Genomic DNA, 22720 nt, shown 5'->3' on the forward strand with positions numbered 1-22720 from the left:
AAGGAAGGAAGGAAGGAAGGAAGGAAGGAAGGAAGGAAGGAAGGAAGAAAGAAAGAAAGAAAGAAAGAAAGAAAGAAAGAAAGAAAGAAAGAAAGAAAGAAAAAGGAAAAGGAATATTCTTGTTACCTACACAATTTTAGTTTTCCGTTGATGTCATTAAGAAAAGTCAGCTAACATACTTATCGTTCTACTGCTTAAATAAGAATATAATTTTTTTGGTGAGGTAACACACATAATATTAATAAAAATAAGAATGTTGTAGGGGCACCTGGGTGGCTCAGTTGGTTAAGTGACTGCCTTTGGCTCAGGTCATGATCCTGGAGTCCAAGGATCGAGTTCCGCATCGGGCTCCCTGCTCAGCAGGGAGTCTGCTTCTCCCTCTGACCCTGGCCCCTCTCATGTGCTCTCTCTCTCTCATTCTCTCTCTCTCTCTCAAATAAATAAATAAAATCTTTAAAAAAATAAGAATGGTGTAATGAGGTGTAATAGCGGTTAGCATATACTCTGGAGTCATACTTTCTGGATTAGAACTCCAGCTCTACAAGTTACTTGATTGGTGACGTTAGAAAACTTATTTAGACAATAAGGACATATTTTTCTTACTTGTAAATGAGAGATAATAAAAAACTACCTGATGCGATTACTAGAATATTAAGTAATCATAAATAAAACAAATTTTATAATTATCAGGGTATCTCAGGATGTTTCAGATTATTATAAATTATATCATAAAACTATATGTAATAATATTTACACCACTTTTTTTTGGTTCCAGAAGTATGTTAAATATTAGTAGAAGAAAGGTGCTGGTTGTTTTTAATTGTTTTATTTCTGTTGGTGATTTAAGTGAGAATACTCTTTTTGTTTGGTGATTATGATTATGTGTGATACTGACTGTCAGTTTAATAGATATTTTCAATTCTAATGTTTTTAAATTTTTTTAAGATTTATTTATTTATTTGAGAGAGAGAGAGAGCACAGAGGGAGAGTGACAGAGAGAAGCAGACTCCCTGCTGAGCAGGGAGCCTGACATGGGGCTCAATCCCAGGACTCTGGGATCATGACCCAAGCCTAAAGCAGACACTTAACCTACTGAGTCACCCAGGCGCCCCTTCAATTCTAATTTTTAATAAGGAAAGTGAGCGCATCTGTTGTGCACATTCACATCCTCTTTTTCTGTCCACATCATAATACCCTATCTCTAGCTCTTCATCATTTCAAAATATCTCTCACTCTTCACTTAATTTGTCTAATGGTAATATGCCTATGAGAAACTGTGTGTTGCCTTCTTCTGTCTAAACCAAAGCTATCTATCTGACTGCCATTTGTCTCAGATTATTAGAATATCTTTCTCCTTGGTCCACACTGTTTTTTAAGTTGCTACACTTGTCTTTCGGTTGCATTTGCTTTACACAACAAGATTAGTTACCTATTCCTTGGAGCTTTTTCTCTTGTTTGGCCTCTATAATAATCCTACTCTTGTTCCTCTTCCCCACCACCCAGCTTCTCCTTCTCTGCCTCTACCTCTCTGTTACTTGATTTTTAATCAAAAGTCAGGTCCTTGATCTTTACTTTATCTCTTTATTGTTTCCCTTCAACTCAACCATCACGGATGCAGAAGCTTGGTTCATTCATGACTCACAACTCCATCCTTCCGCTCTGCTAGATTCAGAATAGTCAAACGCATACGTACAAACTAAATTTGGTGCTAGATCTGATGAAGGTTTGTGACAAAATTGGTGTCAGGGAAAATTGAAAAACTCAGTGGTCTCAGAGCTTTTTGGGGGGGGGTACTTGGAAGACACAACACTGAACTGAGAAGTTCACTGATGGAATTTAAGCTAAACAGCAGCCAAAATAGGAAATGTTCCTTTAGAAAAAATGTCTATAATAGTACATGTTCTTACTTGGTAGAATTTCCTACTTGGTAAAATAATTTTAGTACTGTGCTGAGAGTTAACATCTTAATTTAAAATTCTAAATTTAATAGTTTTATATAATCCATAAACACATAAAGTATGGTTTAAAATGTGAAGTTAGTGAAAGAATTTTACCTAAAGAGGGAATCTGAAATTTACATAAAATACCCTTTGACTATTGTAGATTTGGGTTCTAAAGAGAAAACCAAAGGTGTGTATATCATATCCCAGCAAAATTACTGCTCCCTTTTCTTTTGTTAAAGATTTATTTATTTCAAAGCTAGAGAGAGAGAGAGAGAGCACATGCATGCGTTGGAAGGGGGCAGAGAGGGAGAGAAGCTGACCCCCGCTGAGCCAGAGTCCCACACATGCACGTGGCTTGATCCCAGGACCCCAAACTCATAACCTGAGCCAAAATCCAGAGTCAGATGCTTAACCAACTGAGCCACCGAGGGGCCCCTGTTCCCTTTCTTAAATTTAGTCCATCTACATGGAAACTTACATGTTCATACTGTTCTTTATTTTAGCTTTTAGTTACAATTATGAGAAGCCATGAACAGTTACCCAATTAACATCACAATAACAATGGCAATAGTAATAATAAATATAATAAAACAAAATATTAAGATTAAATAATATTCTTTAATAAAATGAATGTAAAAATGTAACTACATTATGTGAAAATTTAAGAATTCACTTCAGAAAATTTATTAAAGTGTCCCTTCCTTTTCATGTGTTCATAAGAAGCAACTGAGAATTTGAATATATAAACATATACCCAAGTATGAGACATTGATGAGCAAATACTAACATACCATCCCACTTTTTGATTTTCTTTACTGAAAGAACCTTATTCTTCAGTACAATGGAGACAAAATTTAATTGAATATATAATTATGTATTGTCCCCAAGAAAGAAAATGAGAGGGCTTTGGTAGAAATTCATAATACCATAATAATAATTTCCCATGCTTCATGACCATTACACATGCACCTGTTACGATAAATTACATTGAGATACTTTCTGCTGAGCAAATTTATGTGAGATTTAATACATTTTTTCATCTATAGAGATTTCTCTCAAGTGTTTGCTAAAAGTAATCGACTCAATTTTCACATAATCTTCATTATAAAATGATTATGTTTCTTAAAAGTTTATATTTGAAAAATGATGGGTCAAATTGTAATTTAAATTTTTATTTGAATTTTACTATTTTTCTGTGATAGGTAAAGTTTTTCAAAATTTATTTGGCACAGAAAAATTTTGAGTCATTCTGTGTTATCAGTCTATTATTATTTTAATAATATTTACTTCTATCTACTTCCAAGTATTACTAGTCTTCTTGAATTCATTGGCTTAACAGAAAAAAAAAATTAGAGAATAAATCCATAACTATCTTTTATCTAAAATATATTCCAATAAAAATAAGTTCAAGTGATATAACATAGGGAGGTAGATTTTAAAAGAGGCTATGTGACAAGCTGAAGAAAAAGAGAAGAAGCAGCTTCTGTGGGGAGGGATTAATAAAATTGTGAACATGAGACAGGAATATACAAAAGGAAGGCTTTGGTGGGAAACAAGAGATCACAACATTCACAGCATTTCTGAGTTAGTAATTCAAAGGGGGAAACTCAAGGGGGAAAAGACGGAGAATGGGAGGGTAGACTTCCCACAAATCCCTCGAGGACAGTATGGACAGTGGAGTGTGGTAAATGTGTTTAGGTGGTGTGTGTGTGTGTGTGTGTGTGTGTGTGTGTGTGTGTGTGTTTCAAGAAGGTTGTAAAATGAAGTCATGACATGTATATATGAATAATCTTGATATTTGGTAACACATCATGTAAATAACTTCATGGAAGAGTGTAGTAAACATATGTTATCACTACTATCAGTAAGAATTTATAAGTAAAAGGATGACTGTGGTTGCTATTTACATGTGAGCATCCCATACTTAATTCTATTTATCTTATTTTTTTTAACATTCAACATTTGACATTTTGCTATTTTTGCTATATTTTGAAACTGCTAAAAGGGAGCCTATTTCCTCTTATTTTAAATGGGAAAAAATAGAACGCTCGCACATTGACCTAAACTCAAAACCAATTTCCTAAAAAATACAGTAAGACCTGTATAATACAAATAACACGCTATAATGTTAATATGTAAAATACTTAAACCCGTATTACCTGATCATCTAAAGGTTAATATGAATGAATATGGCTTCTCTGTGTGTTTATAAATCTTGGATATACATTCTTTTTGACAGCCTTTGTTATCTTCAAACCACCTATGTGTGGTTTTGAAGTTTTATCTTCAATGCAAGTGTAGCTGGAATGCAATTCAATACCTTCCTAAATATTGCTTTGTTAATATATTATAGCAAGCTTTGAGAATGTGAGCATATTTTCCCTATATAAGTGCTGGCTGAAATATCATTGTATTGAAAGATATAAATATTGTATGTGTTTTGAGAACTAAAAACCAAGAGGTGGTCTGCCTTGAAAACATTATCAAGGTTCTGCAGGGCACGCCCCTATTTAAAAATATTTTTATTACCTCTTGCTTGAGGATTAGTGTAAAAAGGTCTTAAAAACTCTAATGCATATTCGCTTTATTTTGTGGTCTTTATGTATCAGGGAAATAATGTCTCTGTTCATCCAAAAGGCCAAGAGTCCCTTCATCAGGAAGGTCTATGACCATCTAATCTAAAGGAGTCTCTGCCAATGTCTATCAAATCATCCTGATTTATTTTCTTCCAGGGCTTCAATTAATAAGGTCCAAATAGAAAAGAACTGTATACCACCACTAAAATCAGGTCTATATATATATTGAACAGCTAAACAATTTTCTGTTGTTGTTTTTGTTTTTTAATGTAGGTCTTTTTGGTCCTGTTTGGATTTAAAAAAAAATATATATAGTCACCTGGAATTTTTAGTTTCAAGAACAATATCATTACAGTTATTAAAATATCCAACTATCTGAAGAGAACATTCAATGTCCATTAAAATGTTTGCAATTCCCTGAACTCTTATGTAGTGTAAGTTTCTCCACATACTCAATTCAGATCTGTTCACCCCAGGAAGACTGCAGTGGGCAGGCTGGGGCAGCTTCCTGTCTCTATCCTAGTTCCAACTACTCTATCTCCATTGTAACCAGGTTTGACTTGATTGTAACCATATGGCAATAAGGAACATGGTCTAATATGGTGGGCACACTTGGCATTTCTGGTACTCTGTTTAAAGTTGAGTTATTCTTTCATGGATCACATTTTTTTCAGTTTTTGGAAGACCTCTCTTCCAGAAATCTGCAGTGAGCAACTTTTATGAGGCATTGTACATTAAAAGACCTCCAAAGAAATAAACAGATAAATAAAAAATAGAAGTACATACCTCGACTCTCCAATCTCAATTTTTAATAACATTGATTTATGTCATGTAAATCCCAAAACTGTTTTATTTCCACTTTACTTACAAGTACTGCAGAGATAGAACATGGGGATATTTGGCACTTATTTTTCTGTTCTTGGCTTTTGGGTTCTGTGCTCTATCAGAGATTAAAAGAGCCCGTAACTTGCTGTTAGCTTTATTATTTTCCCTTCTATTAAAGGCAGATAATTTGTGAGCAGAGAAATTATTTTTGCCACCATATACTTAATAGCAGAGTAGTAGTGGGGCGCCTGGGTGGCTCAGTCGTTAAGCGTCTGCCTTCGGCTCAGGTCATGATCCCAGGGTCCTGGGATCGAGTCCCACATCGGGCTCCCTGCTCCGCGGGAAGCCTGCTTCTCCCTCTCCCACTCCCCCTGCTTGTGTTCCTGCTCTCACTATCTCTCTCTGTCAAATAAATAAATAAAATCTTTAAAAAAAAAAAAAAAATAGCAGAGTAGTAGTATCTGAGTAGTACACCTTCTAGATATTTACTGAAAAAAAATGAATGTATACTTCATTCCTAGTAGGTTTGTGGAGCCCACAAGTCTGCAGAGAATGATGATCAAGAGGCTGGAACCAAATGTATGCCTTAAGGATTAGAGAGGACATGAAGGAGAGGAGACCTTGAAAGAAATCTAAGTTTCAAAAAGTGAATACTCATGGCAACTCTGGAATGAAGAAATAAAATTATAATTGAGAGCAGGTTCAGAAGCAGGAACCCAGAAAGAACTAAAGTAAAAATTGAGCTGTTTGGGAAAATGTAAACGGGACTGGCAAACTAGGACAGGATTTCTCTGTCTTGGCACTGTTTACACTTAGGAACCATAAATTCTACAGAAGTCTGCCCTGCGCACTGTAGGATTTTTAGCAGTATCCTTGGATTCTGCCAACTAGGGGCCAGTAGCACCCCCCTCACCTGCCACCATCTGGTTGTTTTCATTATATCAAGAAATATAGAGAGTTACCCTAATTATTTTTAAGTTTTCACTTCCTGGAGTGAATTGTCTTACTATGCTGACTCAGAATCAGGTTTATTGTTACCCAGGTACGTTATTAAATTTTTGGTGTTTGGGGACTTTTCTCAGTATCTGGTTTTGATTAAAAATCTAATTTTAACATGCTCTTCTCCACTTGGGAATAATTACATAAAATGCAGACAAATTTTTTGCAGTAAATAAAATTAGTATTTCTCTTAGAACTGCCTTGCTGTTACAGCTTAAAGTAAATTCAAGAGTATCTAGTTTAATGTCATTATTTATTTTATTTGAATATTTGAAACCTAGAGATTCAAAATTATTTGTCCAGGGCAACTGAATTAGGCAGTAAGAAACTGTGATTAAAAGCTGTGCTTAAACTAATAAAAATAGTTTATAATCACAATGTTTCTCAAATCTTAAATTGGAAAACTGTAATACAATTAATGAAAACAACATAGTACAGAAGTAGATTACTTGAAGTTCAAGTTTTAAACCCCTTGCTATGGAAGGTAAAGTCAATTTTGTGATTATCTCACTGAGAAGGAAATAAAAAAAAGAACTTACAACAAATATAATTCGGTTTAGAATGTATTTGATTGAATGATGTAGGGGAAAATTTTGATCATTGAGAGCTGAACAAAGAAATGCTTTGGGTTCATTTTTGGTTGGCTTGGTTTCTGAATAACTCTGAGACAAACAGTGGTAGAAACAAGGTTACATCCTAGCTCCTCTGATTGTTGGTTATATGTTTTCCTAAGCTTCCCTCCGCTTTTACCCAATGAGAAGCAATTGTTTTATATCCCTGTTTTAACCCCTTAAGTAGTAATGGGCTTTTATCTGAGAAATTATATGCCATCCATTCTTTATTGAATTTGGTTGGCAAATTGTTTAGTATTTAATTTTTTTTTAAAGATTACTTATTTATTTGACAAAGAGAAGGAGTGCGCGTGCAAGCAGGGGGAGGGGGAGAGGGAGAAGCAGGCTCCCTGCAGGGAGCCTGATGTGGGGCTAGATCCCAGGACCCTGAGATCATGACCTCAGCCTGAGCCAAAGGCAGACATTTAACTGACTGAGCCACCCAGGGGCCCCAAATAGTTTAGTATTAAAAAAAAATGTTCTCCCTCTTCACACATGTGCTTTCACTCTTGTCCTCACTCCATCAGTATGATTCTCTCTTCTCTGTTCTTATTCTGAGTTCCCCAAATATTTCCCACTACAATGGGGTGTCTATCATCTTCCCATATGTCAAGTAATTAGAACATGTATTACTACTACATCAAAACTAACCTAGAGACATTAAATCACATAGCATCTGTATTACATTCCTACTTTAAAGGTAGTAAAACTGGAAGTGAAATTTCTGAAAGAAAGGATGAATATATAATAAATTTATTGTAAGTACTATTGGAAAGAATATTTAGGGGATTTGAAATTTTTATATTCATCTTAATGTATGTTTATTAAAATATTGCACATTGCCTTTTTGACATACACAAATCTGTACGTTTACATCTAAATAAGGTTTTTAATTTGCTTTTATCAAGCAGAGTAAGGAAGAATAAAATTTGGGTTATATATCAAGATGCATATATCTCAAGTATTTATCAGCTTTAATTGCCCATAGGGATTTAAATTCTAGAATAGTTTTCCCCACAAAGAGCCAAGTAGTACCAGATGATTCTGGGAATTCAACTCAGTGCAATGCAGGTCAGTTCAACCAACTAAATATTAAGCTCTACTCAAAGAGCTGGAGACAAAGTGAAGTATGAAGTAAAGGTCTTTGATCTCAAGGTGTTGACATTCTTCTGGGAGAGAACAAATGAAAGTACGTAAGAAGTCATTTGACTATCATGTGAGAGTATATAATGTAATGGCAATTTATCGGCACTTATTAAATCATTAAAATGCACTAGATGATAGAAAACACATGCAAATAAGTCAAATAAGTGCTATGTTCAGGAAGAACCAAAGGAAATTTACTTTATAGTTTCTTTGGTCTAGATTTCTGCTATTACATTTGCACATGATTGTGTTCATAAACTAAAAGTTGCCTATCACAACAACCATAAAATTTACCTTAACCCTCTGTTCTTAGGCATCCAGTCAGATGAGACCCGTGATAAGTCTGGCTATGATGTGCTTTCTCATAAGATTGCTCAGATTGTTGTTGCTTTTCCTTCTCCTTCTAGTCAACATAACATTTAACCTTTAATGTCATCTTTGTCCTACTGCCAGACATTTAAAAAGGACTGAAATAATTGGAACATGAAGAAACATATCCAAGTGTTTTAAAATCAATGAAAAAATACTTTCAAAAAATTGTTTTAAAAATAGTTTAAAAATAGTTTTTCTTAGAGGATGAAAACTTTTAGCACAATTTTAATCATTTGAACAAAGCTATTAAAGTTTAGGTTAATACAAAATTCTCCATCACGGTAATGTATCATAATTTTACAGTGTTAACAAATCATGTATTAACATGTGATTATATTTGTTTTTTTTTTTGCTAGTGTATTTCTCTGTTTTCTTTGATATATTTTCATATTGTCCATAAAAGTAACCATGACTATAAACATGAATTCTTTCTTAAGACATTATCTAACTTCTAGTACATTCAGATACTGCCAAAAAAGAAAACTGAAAATGAATACAGTGTAGTATATAGAAGCATTCATTGTTACTTTTCATTCTACTCCCAACCACAACTAACTTTCCTCACTAACTTTTATAATAAAATAGGATGAAAACTTGTCTATGTGCACATATCGCAAATAAGTAAACTACTTCTACCTGCTTGTCTTCTATTTATTTTTCCTTTATATAAATGTGTCCATAGTGACACTTAAGAAAAATAAATAACACTCATATCTGGAATAAGTTTTCTTAAAAAAAAAAGCTATTTTGGGGGGCCTTAGGTCATACTTTTAATGACATTTGCTTTTTCATTCTGTAGAATATTAAACAACTTTTAACTGTCTTTCCTTCCTTACTGAAATCAAAAGCAATGTGAAATATATATATGTAGTCATTTTAAATGGGTATCTTGACATACAGTTTTCTCACTATCATTGATTTCTAACTACAAATTCTAACAGTGCAATTTCTAGTACTTCTTTAGTCCATAAGAAAATGGACAGAATTAATTCTCGCAAATTCAATTTCTACCTTTATCATGCTGGATTTATGTATTCCACAGTTTTTCAAATTATAATATATATTCCATAAACAATAATTGATTTAGGGATATTTAGAGAATCAAATTTCTTAGAACGATGATCTTAAAAACCTTCAAATATTCCTAAAACATACAAGGAAAGAAGATAAGTATTTGCCATTTCAATGTAGACTCACCTTGCCCACGTATTGATAATCAGATCCTGTATATTCTTCCAGTAAGAAAAACTGATTCCACATCCAACCACGTTTTTGACGATGCAGAATTTTGCCATCACTCCTAGGTACACGTGCACCTAAAATCCTTTTCTGGGGTGTAGGAGTCCTTCTGAACATTATCTCTGGAGAACAGAAATGTGGCAGGCAGACCCAGAGTGGAAACAGTACCAAAAGTTGATATATTGTCATAGTTCACTTCTTGAAAATTTCCAACGTGGATGAAAAGAAAGCAGTCTTATTTTACTGGGTTGAATTTTACTGCGTTTCAACTGGTTTCCAACATCTCATCAAAGTGTTGGACATGTTTCCAAAAGCTTCAAACAAACAAACAAATAAAAAAAAAGTCAGTGGACAAATTTTGAATGTTATCTGTCACTTTAAACTTAAAGTGATAAAGATTAACTAATAGCAACCAAAATATTTACTTTCCCTCTTTTATATAAAATAATGAGTAGTTTTGGAAGACATTACTTGTCTAGTAACATGTCTAAGTTTATGAAAAGATAATGGTAAATAACTTCTTTCAAACAAATTCTAAGGAAGGGACATATGCTTTCATTTATTTTTTCTTTTGTCATAACAGTGTTCAAGAATTATAACGTACAGGGTGCCTGGGTGGCTCAGTTGGTTAAGCGACTGCCTTTGGCTCAGGTCATGATCCTGGAGTCCCTGGATCGATCCCGCATCGGGCTCCCTGCTCGGCAGGGAGTCTGCTTCTCCCTCTGACCCTCCCCCCTCTCATGTGCTCTCTCTCTCATTCTCTCTCTCAAATAAATAAATAAAAAATCTTTAAAAAAAAAAAAAAAAGAATTATAACGTACATAAAGTGGAGATGTAGTTAATTTTGCATGTCAATTTTTTCAGTGTAACAACATAAATGAAAACACTGAAAACAAAATAGTGACTTAAACAAACTATAGAAAACATGTATCTGTTGTGCAGTGCAAGGATGCTTAAATGTTTTTTATGTATTTATTTATTTTTTTAGACTGGGGAGAGGGAGAGAGTGGAGGGGTGGGAGGCAGAGTCATGTGATTTTATTTGGTTTTATTTTGCTAGCGTGTTTCTCTGTTTCCTGCCTCCTTCAGGTCTTTCTTGAAACCTCCCCTCATATTCCATATGTACGAATATACTACAAGTGCTTTATTTATTTATGGGGATATATTTGTCTCCCTGCTGTTTTGTTACTGTAATAAATGTCTTCAACAGACTCTTTCACACAAATGATCAATAAACATTTGAATTGAACAAGTGAACACACTGTAAGTTGATTCAAAAATCTGAGTACCATCCCCTTTTCTATATAGTTATGCCCCAACATTTATGTATGGAAATACATATTTTGAAATCACAATTATTTTATTCTTCATTTATATTATTGCTAATCCTAACAATATTATTTTTATTTTAAAATCTTCCCTGTAGATTGTCTTTGTTTGTTTGTTTTCTTTTAGGCATGGATTTTATGTCAGAATCTGATAAAATATTTGTTATAAAAAAGTGGTTTTGGGGCCAAAAGGATTGAATTCCTCTTCTCTAACATGGCAATGGATTCTAAGTACTCCAGAATTGACACTGACATTTATGCTTTCATCCACAACAATCTGTAAGCAATCTGCTTACTCTTTTTGGTTTTGTTTCATTAAGAAGATTTAAAGATTAATGCAAACATGCTTTACAAATAAGATTAATGGGAAAGCAGTATTTCCCTTGAGTTTATTAAATGACAGTGGAGCTCTCGACAGCATTCAACATGACACATGTAAACTGTATTAAAAAACAACGTCATGTAATGCTATACTTTGAGTATAGAAATTATCTGATACATAAAATGATTTTACATTACAAAGCACTGACTTTACAGAAACTTAAATTGATTGGATTCTAAGTAATAGGAACATTTACCAAAACAATGTCTTGTCTTTTTATGTAATGGGGCATGATGGATGATATTTTCCAGACACGCACACTGTTCCTAAGAGTTAGAAGAAAGTATGTCATTTGTGAGTATCTGCTCTTTTCTGTAAAAGCTTTAACATTTATTGAAGGAACAGTCATTCTCATCTCTCTTTTTTTATTTTACAAATATATTTCAACACCTATATGATATATTGGTGATCATTTTTAATGCAATTATAACATTATCTATAATTTTAAAAGTATAAGGACCAATATTTTGGGGAAGGAGTAGGTGGAGATGCTACCTATAAGAGTTGTTGGTAAATAACTGGAGCTCCACATATGCATGGGATCTTTTTTTTTTTCATCTTTGCTCTAGTTTCTATTATTTAATGATAAGTTACCTGAAGGGTCTATAGTAAAATGCATTATTTAATACTGATTTAATATCATTAAGGTATGTTTAAAATATATTTTACATAAATATTATTTGATAAAACCATTTCAAACAATGACAAGACTAAGTAAAAATTTAAAAAGCAAACATTTTTAATTTTGATTATTTTGATTTATGATTTTTTTTTTTTTCTTTAGTACCTTGGGCTTTTGGTCCCATATCTAAAAATCTTTGCCTATCTGATGGTCAAGAAAATTTCCCTCTTATGTTTTGGTTAGCCTGGTGATGGGTGTTAAAGAGGGCACGTTCTGCATGGGGCACTGGGTGTTATACGCAAACAATGAATCATGGAACACTACATCAAAAACTAATGATGTAATGTATGGTGATTAACATAACAATAAAAAATTAAAAAATATATATGTTTTCTTTTCAAAGTTTTATAGTCTTAGTTGTTACATTTAGGTCTATGATCCAACTTAAATCAAGTTTTGTATATGGTATGAGATATGAATTGAAGTTCTTTGTTTTGCTTATGAATGAATATTCAGTTGTCCAAGCTCCATTTATTGAAAAGTCCATTCTTTCTCCACTTTGTGCTTTAGTCAAAAATCAGTTTGTCTACATATGTGCGGGTCTATTTTTAGGCTCTCTAGTTTACTACATTCATCTATTTGTCCATCTTTCTACCAATAGCACACTGTCTTGGTTACTGTAATTTATTATTTTTTTAAAGATTTTACTTATTTATCTGAGAGAGAGAGAGAGAGAGCTCCTGGACAAGCAGGGGGAGCAGCAGAGGGAGAGGGAGAAGCAGGCTCCCCGCTGAGCAGGGAGCCTGATGCCGGCCCTGGGATCATGACCTGATCCCAAGGCAGACGTTCAACGGACTGAGCCACCCAGATTACTGGAATTTTTAAGTGTTGAAATCAGATAATGTTAGTCCTTCAACTTTGCTCCTCTTTTAATTTGTGTGCGTGTGTGTGTGTGTGTGTGTGTGTGTTGTTATTTTAGGTGTTTTGCCTTTTATATTTAAATTTTGTAATTACCTCAGGGTGCCTGGGTGGCTCAGTCAGTTAAACAGTTAAAAGTCCGCCTTGGCTAAGGTCATAATCTTGGGGTCCTGGGATCAAGCCCCATGTTGGGCTCCCTGCTTCTCCCTCATCCTTTGCCCCGCCCCCCACTTGTACTCTCTCACTCTCCCCTCTCGAATAAATAAATAAAATCTTTGAAAAATTATAATTACCTTGAAATTTCTATATAAAAGCCTGCGAGGATTTTGATGGGGATTGCATTGAATCTTTAGATGAATTTGGGGAAAATAGACATCAAAGCAACATTGATTCTTCTGACCTATAAACCCTGTATATCTCTATGTTGATGAGTTCATCTCAGTAATGTTTTACAGATTTCAGTACACAAATATTCCTCACTTTTTGTGAAATATAACCCTAATATTTTCATACTTTTGTTGCCATATTATTTTTATTTTTAAACCACTTTATTTGAGATATGATTGACATACAAAAAGTTATACATGTTTAACATATACAACTTGATGAGTTTGAACACTGTAAAATGCATTATTTAATACTGATTTAAGATCATTAAGATATGTCTAAAATATATTTCAAGAAAAAAAAGACAAGCCAGAAATATTTAATAACAAATTGCAAATCATATTTGATTATAGACTTCTATGTAGAATATACAAAGAATGCTCAAAATCCAAAAATCAAAAGGCACAAAGCCCAATAAATAAATGCGGAAAATAGTTGAACTGACACTTCACCTAAAAATATAGAAAGCAAAAAAGTACATGAAAACATATCTAACACTGTACATTATTTGAGAAAAACAAGTTAAAATGACAAGTGTTAGGATGTGGAGGAAGTAGAACTATTCTACAGTACTGATGGGAACATAAAATGGTATAACCTCCTTGGACGACAATGTGGTAGGTTGAATAATGGCCCTTCAAAGATGTTCACATTCTAACCCCTGGAACCTGTGGACCCTGTGAATATATTACTTTATAACGTAAAAGGGACTTTGCAGATGGTATTAATTGCAAGACTGTAGAGATTCAGGAGAGTCCTCTGGATTATTCAGGTGCGATCACTGTAATCATAGGATCCTTATAAGAGGAAGGCAGGAGGATCAGAGTCAATAGCATGAAATAAGATCAAAGAAGAGGTCAGAGTGTCTTGAGCAAGAAGGCAGGAGCCAGAATGCAGGAAGCCTAGAAGCTAAAAAAAAAAAAAAAAAGGAAAGCAGTGGATTCTCCTCTAGAGCCTCCAGATGGAACACAGCCCCTTGGACAACTTAATTTTAGATTTTTGACCTCTAGATATGCGATAGATAAATCTATTTTGTGGTAAGACACCCAGTTTGTGATAAATTGTTACAGCTGCAATAGGATTGGCAGATGCTTAAAATTGTAAAAATACATCTACAATATAATCCAGTCTTCTGCTCCCAGATATTTTTTAAAAAGAGGAATGAAAGCATATGCTCATCTAAAACCTTATATATGAGGGGTGCCTGGGTGGCTCAAGTCAGTTGAGTGTCCGACTTTTGGTTTTGGCTCATGATCTCATGGGTTGTGAGATCGAGCCCCCTGCACCCTAAGTTGGGCTCCAAGCTCAGTGGGGAGTCTCCTTGGAGATTCTCTCTCTCTGCCCCTCCCCTCCTCAAATAAATAAATAAATCTTTAAAAACGTGTATATGAATGTTTATAGAAATTTATGGATAATAGCAACAAACCTGGAAATAAACCAAACGTTATAGGTGAATGGATAAACAATTTATAGTATATTTGTACAACAGAATGTTACTAAACAATAAAAAAGAATGATTATTTTTGTTCCACAAGTAAGGAGCTTGAAGTTACCACTCCAACCTAACAACAAAAAGCTGAACAGACTGAAAAATCAGCATCTCTTCTGGATCCATAAGATCCATAGAAGGATTCTGGGCAAACCAGTACTCCTGAGATTGGAGAGACAGACAGATGAATAAAGGAAACAAGACTTACCAGCAGAGACTCAAGAGCAGAAACCATTTTGGAACCAGTAATTGTATAGGAAACCTGAACTGTAACTGACAAATTACTGGAGGCTTAGTGCACACAACTCTGAAAATTAAAAACTCCAGGGGCATCCAGTGATGGGGCTGGGCCTCCTCGATATTATGAGATTTACCTGCAGGAGCTTGACCAGATTCCTCTAGTAAAATCTGAGAAAAATCCCCTATGCTCTCAACAAACATTTTGAAATGCCCAGATCACTCTGTTCCTAACAAGGTCTGCCCTCAGGGGAAACTAGTTAACCAGAGCCTACTTTACTGGAGTATTATCAAAGCCTAATTGACCTGGGGGAAGGGAAATATATGGTTTAGTCCTATCTAGCCATCATGTTTCACCTACAGAAGGAAACAACTGAGGACTGTTTGTGAAGTTCACAATCCAAGGGTATAGACTCACTAAATGAGAGTATTAATCATAGGCTATAAAATGCTTCCCCGACCCTACACTTAACCCATCACATTACTATAGGACTATTCACAGTAGTTCCATTTCCCCATATATGTCCAGCTATAAAAAAAAAAAAAAAAAAATACAAGGCATACTAAAAGGCAAAGAAGCACAAACTGAAGAGATACAGCAAGCATCAGAATCAGACATGGCAGGACTGTTGGAATTATCAGAGTTGGAATTTAAAGCAACTATGATTAATACGTTAGGTGTTCTGATTAATAAAGTAGATAGCATACAAGAACAGATGGGCAGCGTAAGCAGAGAAATCCTAAGAAATAACTAAAATGAAATGCAAGAGATAAAAAACACTGTAATGCAAATGAAAAGGGCCTTTGATAGGCTCACTAGTAGATTGGACAAGGCTGAGAAAAGAATCTCTGATCAAGAGGATATAGCAATAAAATCCCCATCAATCTTATATATTCATCCTTATATATTTGTCCAAACCTTTAGAATAATATAAGACCAAGATTGAACCCTAAGGTAAACTATGGACATTAAGCAATTATGATGTGTCAATGTAGGTCCATCCTTGGTACAAAAAAAAAAAAAAAAAAAAAAAATCTATATATATCTATATATATACCATTCTGGTAAGTGATGTTGATAATGGGAGAGACTATAAATGTGGGGGGCAGTGGGTATATCAGAAATCTCTGTACCTTCCTCTTAAATTTCTTAGAAACCTAAAAATGCTGTAAAAAAAAAAAAGAACAATTCATAAACACGCACAAGATAAAAACAGGAAATTATATGAAACAAACAGTTAATTTGTCCAATGTTAATTCTTCCTAGGTATGTTTTATGTAGCTAAAATCCCAGTTATTAGCATTTTTAAATATTGCTCCTTCATTATAAATACCACAAATAATTACTCTTCCACTAACCTGACTCAAAATACAGAATATCTTTGACACTTCCATTAAATCAAGTACATCTTTACAGTTCATTGCAGTGTCTGGAACCAGGTGATATTTTAAAAATATATATATTACATTATTTCTAATTGTTTATTTCAAGTCTGACATGTAACTTTTTTCATATATAAACTGCTCCCTCACTAATATATAATTCCAAATCATGTCTAGGTATTTATACTTTATTGAATTTCCCTCACTAGTGAATTTTGTTTTGAATATATAGGTGCTAACTGAACATTTCTTGAATTAAGTAATAAATATGTTATAAAAGAGTTTTTCTGAATAGGTTGGATTATTTATGATGAAAAATAAAAGCTAAATTTTAGAATATGAAAATAATCATGTAAGGGAGCTATGCTTGTTTGAAATTGTAAACAGAATTATAATTAGAAGGAATCAAGTGAGTTGAGACCACAGTTAAACTATTTCCTGATATGAAGATGCTAAAAATTAATGAAATTCTATAATGTCATTTCCAGTTAATAAATTTATTTTCAAGAAATCCTTTCAAAACCACAGTGCCTTATTTCAACCTCAAAAATAACTTAGTATGACTATCACATGAAGTTTAAAAATTATTGAACCATCTCTTAGCATTCTGCATTCCTGTAATTCCTTTAGATCAGTGCTTGGCAAAATTTAATGTAAATTCACATCTCCTAGGGCTCTGGTTAGATGTCAGTGTTCTTATTTAGCAAGTTAGGGTGGAGCACAAGATTCTGCATTTCTAACAAGCTCCCCTGTAATGCCAATGAGCTCGGACCACACACGTTGAATAGAAAAGTCCCCGAAGTGGGGCGCTTGGGTGGCTCAGTCGTTAAGCGTCTGCCTTTGGCTCGGGTCATGATCTCAGGGTCCTGGTCTCGAGCCCCACATCGGGCTCCCTGCTGGGCGGGAAGCCTGCTTCTCCCTCTCCCACTCCCCCTGCTTGTGTCCCCTCTCTTGCTGTGTCTCTCTCTGTCAAATAAATAAATCTTAAAAAAAAAAAAAAAAAGAAAGAAAGAAAAGCCCCCGAAGACCTCTCTAAACCTAAATCATCTTCAGAATGTGTTTATGACTTTTTCCTGTTTAATGACTCACAGCTAGGTATGTGGCCTGTTACATTGATGGGAAAATAAAATATAAGGTGACTACTGCAGGAAGATCATTATTATTTCCAAATAATCAGCTTTTTTCCAGATTTTTTTAATCAGAAGAACCTGTTTGATTCAAGTCAGCACACTACAGCATTTAATCTGCTCAAACTATAAACTGTGTTTTCCTTTATATGTACATTTTCAAATCTTTTTCTGAATTTTATTTCATTTTTACAACCAGAGAGTTTTCATTATTCTTCTGAAATATTTATCAAAACCATTGTTTTCTCTAAAACATGTTAATTTTATTTATAAATATGTAAGCCAAGAATGGCAGATTACAGAATATAATATAATAGACATTTTGACACATCTCAATTATTAATTAGGTCTCCACACATCACAGATGATCAATTAAGCTGTAATCCATCTTGGCTAATAAAAGGAATTAGTCATTCTTCAGTCAGTTGGTTATGTTGATTAAGATCTTAATGTACTAGCTTTTAGATTTCTCTTCAATTTTGCCATTTTTAATCATAATAGAAAATCCTAAAGATTATTAAGACTAAATCCAAGCCTCTATGGATGAACAATGTTAATCCTTTTAGAGTTTCACAGCACTGATAAAGCCTAACGACATTTCAACATCAAGAAATAAAGGAACATTTTTCAGGTGTGTTTATACAATTTAAATGAGCCAGTGCATACTAAATACTTCCTTTTTATGCAGCTGATACCATTTTATGCATCTAGTATAAAGCACTGTGAGATAATTGAATCAAAGCACTACACTAAGGACTCAAATAATATGAGTCCATATGCTTGATCATATTTTCCAAGAGTTCATTACACATTACCTACTATGCTCTAATGTCACAGGAAATATATAATTCTAAGTTGAATATTTATCACTCTATCTTAAGTATGTGTCTGCATATGTATCTCTGTTTAGACTGTAAGTTTAAAGCAGGGTCTTATGTCTTGAATCACAAGTTAAAATAAAGGGATTGCACAAAGTATTAAATATTTTTGGAACTGGACTGAATATTATTATTCTTTCAAAAACATTTCACTGAGAAGGAAATTTGGTTTCTTTTTCTAAAAAACCACAACAATGTGTCAAGGGCCATTTTTAGCATTTTATGCTCACATCCTATTTGTATATAACATCACAGAACTCACACAAAACATCAGTCAAATCGGAAACCAACTGAATGAAATATGTAACGCAAAGGTTTGCTGGTAATCAGATAAGTTATCAAACATTGCTAGGATTGTTACCAATGCAGACAGAATTTCAGGAAGCTCTGACCCTTGCTATTCTTCTCAGATTAAAATTCCCCTTCAAGGAAAACCATTTGAAATTAATTTTATTCCCCAGGAATGTGACCTGCACACAAACCAGCAATACACTTCTCCACTATACTACGTGCTAACATTTAAACACGATAATTAGCAAAACCAGATACAACGCACATAAATTTGGGGCAGTGGGTGGATAGGGCATGTCGCAAGAGTAAAGAGAGCATTGCTGAGTGAGACACATAAGTTGGTGTGGCCATTTTCTCTAAGGTTCCCACTGATAAGCTAAAGAATCGCACCCAAGAGTTCCTGCTTTGCACTCAGCAGCCTTTTTAACTTCAGTAGCAAGTGAGAGAGTCCCAGATGTACCGTGATCTTCGATCAAGTTAGCAGCACTAATACAGCTGTGACATTACACCTGCAGCTTCCTGGAAGTCTCATTCTACTGTAGCTAGGATTTATTTCACCATGTGGAAATTGGTAGCAAGAATGCTCTCAGGGTGACTTAAACATGTTAGGATAAAAGCCATCTGGTACCCAATTTTCTTTGATCCAGGACTTGAACTGCTTCTGAAAAGCAACGAAGGAAGAGATGGGGAGAGAGGGCTTGAGAGTTTCATTAGGAATTCCTTCCCAAGATAGGGCATCATTCCTCATTTAATGCATTCTTAGTAGAACATCAAGAAACAGTTTCCATAGCTAGAAGAAAAAAATGCTTAAAGATAATTTCCTTTCAAAGTTACTTATGTGAAGACCTGTGTGTGTACTAGTAAATAGCATGCAAACAATCACTACACACTTCAGCGTGTTCTACTGTGTGAATTTATAGCATAGGCTCTAACTTGGGATCAACCATACAACAAGCTGTGTTCTTGCTGTTAAACCTAAAAGTGCAAAAAGACGTGGCATTAACTTGTAAAATTAGTCAAAAGTACAAATGTGGAGATACATTATCGGTCATAAAATATCTACTTCACTTATAAATATAGTTATTACATGTTGATAAGCACAGTAATCAGAAGACAGATCTTTTTGGCATGCATTTATGAGACGGTCTGGCTTAAATAAAAGAAGCAGACAATTTTATCAGCACTAACTTTTAATTCTAATTATGCTTCAATATTTGCACAATACTAAAAAGCCCATTTGTAGATAGCCTATCTTATCTATGTGGAGGCCCATTACATAAAAAAGGATTAACTCCTAAATTATGCATCTGTAGCTGAAATATAAAATTGGAATAGCATTGCATTAAATTTCATCTTCTTGAGGGCAGAAAGGACTAGATTATAATTTATTTTCTATTTTTCATAATGCTTGGCTCAGCGTTAAATAGGACTTTCATCGTAGTTTTCAACTGAACTAAAAAGAATACAAGGTCTATTTCTTTATTTTTCTATTATTTATTCATGTTTTTAAGTCTTCAAGATATCAATGCTTAAGTATAGACTCTGGACTCTAAAACATTGTATGAGTTTTGTAGATACTTGAAGTATTAAGCTAGATTATAATGAGCACCCCAATATACTAGTTGTACCAATAGTTGTGTGTGGATGTGTGTGGGTTTTTTTCCCACAATCTCAGTGGAGTGTGCTTAGAATTTTCACTGTGTAGATGGGGTCACTGAGTTTCAGAACTGTTCTCTCAGCAATGTTTACAGAGCACTTTCTGTGTGCTATACATTTTGCTATATGGACGCTGTCAAATCTGAACAAAGCCGAAACAACACTCACCCTCTAAGAACTAAGTGTTGATGAGTGACAAGAGCACCAAATCCAAACATGGATGGTCTGAGAAATCTTTCTGCAGGAAGTCATATCCTACATGACACACAGGGAAGAGGAAACAGTGTCATTGAGTGTACGTGTGCATGATGTATGCAAACCAGCAGGTAGTTAAACAGTTCTGGCTACACAGTGGGATGGAATTGTGCTCCATGAATTGTAATAATGGGTCATGAATATGTAATGGGTCACAAACAAGGAAAAGAATGTGCAAAGCTCGGGGCGGGGGGGGGGGGGGGGGGGGAGGATATGCATTGACAAAATGGAATCACTTCACTTTGATTCTATGAGACAATTCTTAAGATGCCTAAGCTCAAACCTAAATTTAGGTCCAGGCCTGTTATGATGCAGAGCCTAAGCCATCTGATTCTTTAGTCACAATTTTCTCTATCTCAGGCCTGTCTTATTAATGAGGAAGCAGAAGGCAAGCTGAGGACAAAGCACAAGCTTACATCCCACAATCTCCTCCCACCCCCCAGGTGGGATATGTGTGACATTCCTCAGGCACTCTCCCCTGAGCTGAAACTAAGGGAAGCAAAAACAAATGGTTAATTTACAGAGATTACAGTCCTGCAGGACAGGAGTCTCCCTCAGTTTACAAATGTCTTAGTGATTTACAAGATAAAAAAGCATTCTTATCAATAGCCTAACTTCCAGAGACCCAGGGACTCAATTTCCTGGAGCCCTAACATCAACCACCTATCCATTGTGATGTGGGAAACAAAGGTAGAAGGGAATGGAAATAAAATTTCCTTATAATTTACAATCCACTGACAAGTCCTTGAAAGAGGCAAAGTGACAATGCCCTAGGGACTTAACTGCCTTGATGTTGACACTTTGCTAAGGGCAAAAGCAATCTTAGCCTGAACCCCAGGATCCTGTAAGTCTACTCTAACATATAAAAATTCCTTTGGAAACTTCCTTTATCTTTACCCCTCCACCCCAAGATACACGTTGGCAATCATCCACAAAGTATATGACCCACCGATATATATCCAAAGGGTCTCACTGAGTGAGGGACAGGCAGGGCTAGATAGGGAGAGATAGGTAAGGGGCTAAGGGATCAGGCTCACAGAAATCCCGAAATTGCGGGGGTGTAAGGAAACCAGAGATAAGGGAACAAACCAGACCACCCTGCCCTAGGTATCAGAGGTAGGGTCTTGTTATAACAGTCACTTGTGACCAACAAAGAATTACCAGACCCTAAAAAGGAAGTAAACCATTAAAGGTGTTATCATCAGTCCTTACTCAAACCAAGATGTCACGAGAATGTTAAGGCCACAGGCTCCCTGGTCAGTTCGAAATAAAAGACTATCGGTGGAGGCCCACGTTGGCAACCCTGTTGGGACCCCTCTCACTCCGGAGAGCTTTTTCTGTATCCTTGTTTAATAAAACTCTATCGCTTTACTCACTCTCCTTTGTCCGTGAGATTCATTCAACTCTGTGAGGCAAGAATCTCCCTCTCCCACTTCATTATGACTTTCACGGGCCCTACGTAGTTTACCTTTGTGGGCTGTTTCCTCGATAAAATAATAATAGCAAATATATTTTACAACTGCATTCATATAAAGACACATATATTAATATCACATATTAAAGCATTGTCTTTGACCTAAAAGTTCAAATTTTACCTCTGATTTGAAAAGAAATAAAACCACTGTCATGCCTAATGGAGGAACTGGCTCTGATCTTAGCAGCAAACATATGATCAAGTACTTTTGAACTGAGCTTCAGAAATAAATTTTTTCTCCCATAATTTAATCTGATGGATATGGAAACAGTTTCAAGAGTAATGTTACATGATGTGCTCAGTCTCAAATAGTTAGTGTCATAACCAGAAATATAACTCAGGTCACCAGATTTCCTTCCCTTGCACTGTTCTGAAATGTCTCGCATAATTTAATAATGAATAGATGTTATCATGATTAAAACTTACACTTAAATACCATTATCGAGAAGACATCTTGGCTAGCTTCCAGTTTGCTAAGCGCAGAAAAGATGAACCCACTCGAAGTGGGAGATCTGACACCACAGGAAGTGTTTGAACTACAGACCATGAAACTATTTGGACATATATAGTAAGATTCTGGATA

At 34.8% G+C, this 22720-nt stretch overlaps 1 protein-coding gene across 8 annotated transcripts in view; it reads right to left on the bottom strand.

Moving 5' to 3' along the window:
• LOC116639253 (cadherin-10) overlaps nucleotides 1-22720 on the bottom strand; it is a 177600-nt gene that overhangs the window by 101743 nt on the left and 53137 nt on the right. For 5 of the 8 annotated variants that reach the window (XM_032415451.1, XM_032415443.1, XM_032415446.1 and 2 more), the window contains one exon: nucleotides 9670-10025. In XM_032415451.1, coding sequence (XP_032271342.1) covers nucleotides 9670-9900 — 231 coding nt within the window. In that variant the 5' untranslated portion in view covers nucleotides 9901-10025. The other 3 variants (XM_032415448.1, XM_032415445.1, XM_032415450.1) reach the window with 3 other exon arrangements.

The sequence above is a fragment of the Phoca vitulina genome, unplaced genomic scaffold (genome assembly GCF_004348235.1).
Source record: "Phoca vitulina isolate PV1807 unplaced genomic scaffold, GSC_HSeal_1.0 scaffold17, whole genome shotgun sequence".
NCBI classification, from domain to species: Eukaryota; Metazoa; Chordata; class Mammalia; order Carnivora; family Phocidae; genus Phoca; species Phoca vitulina.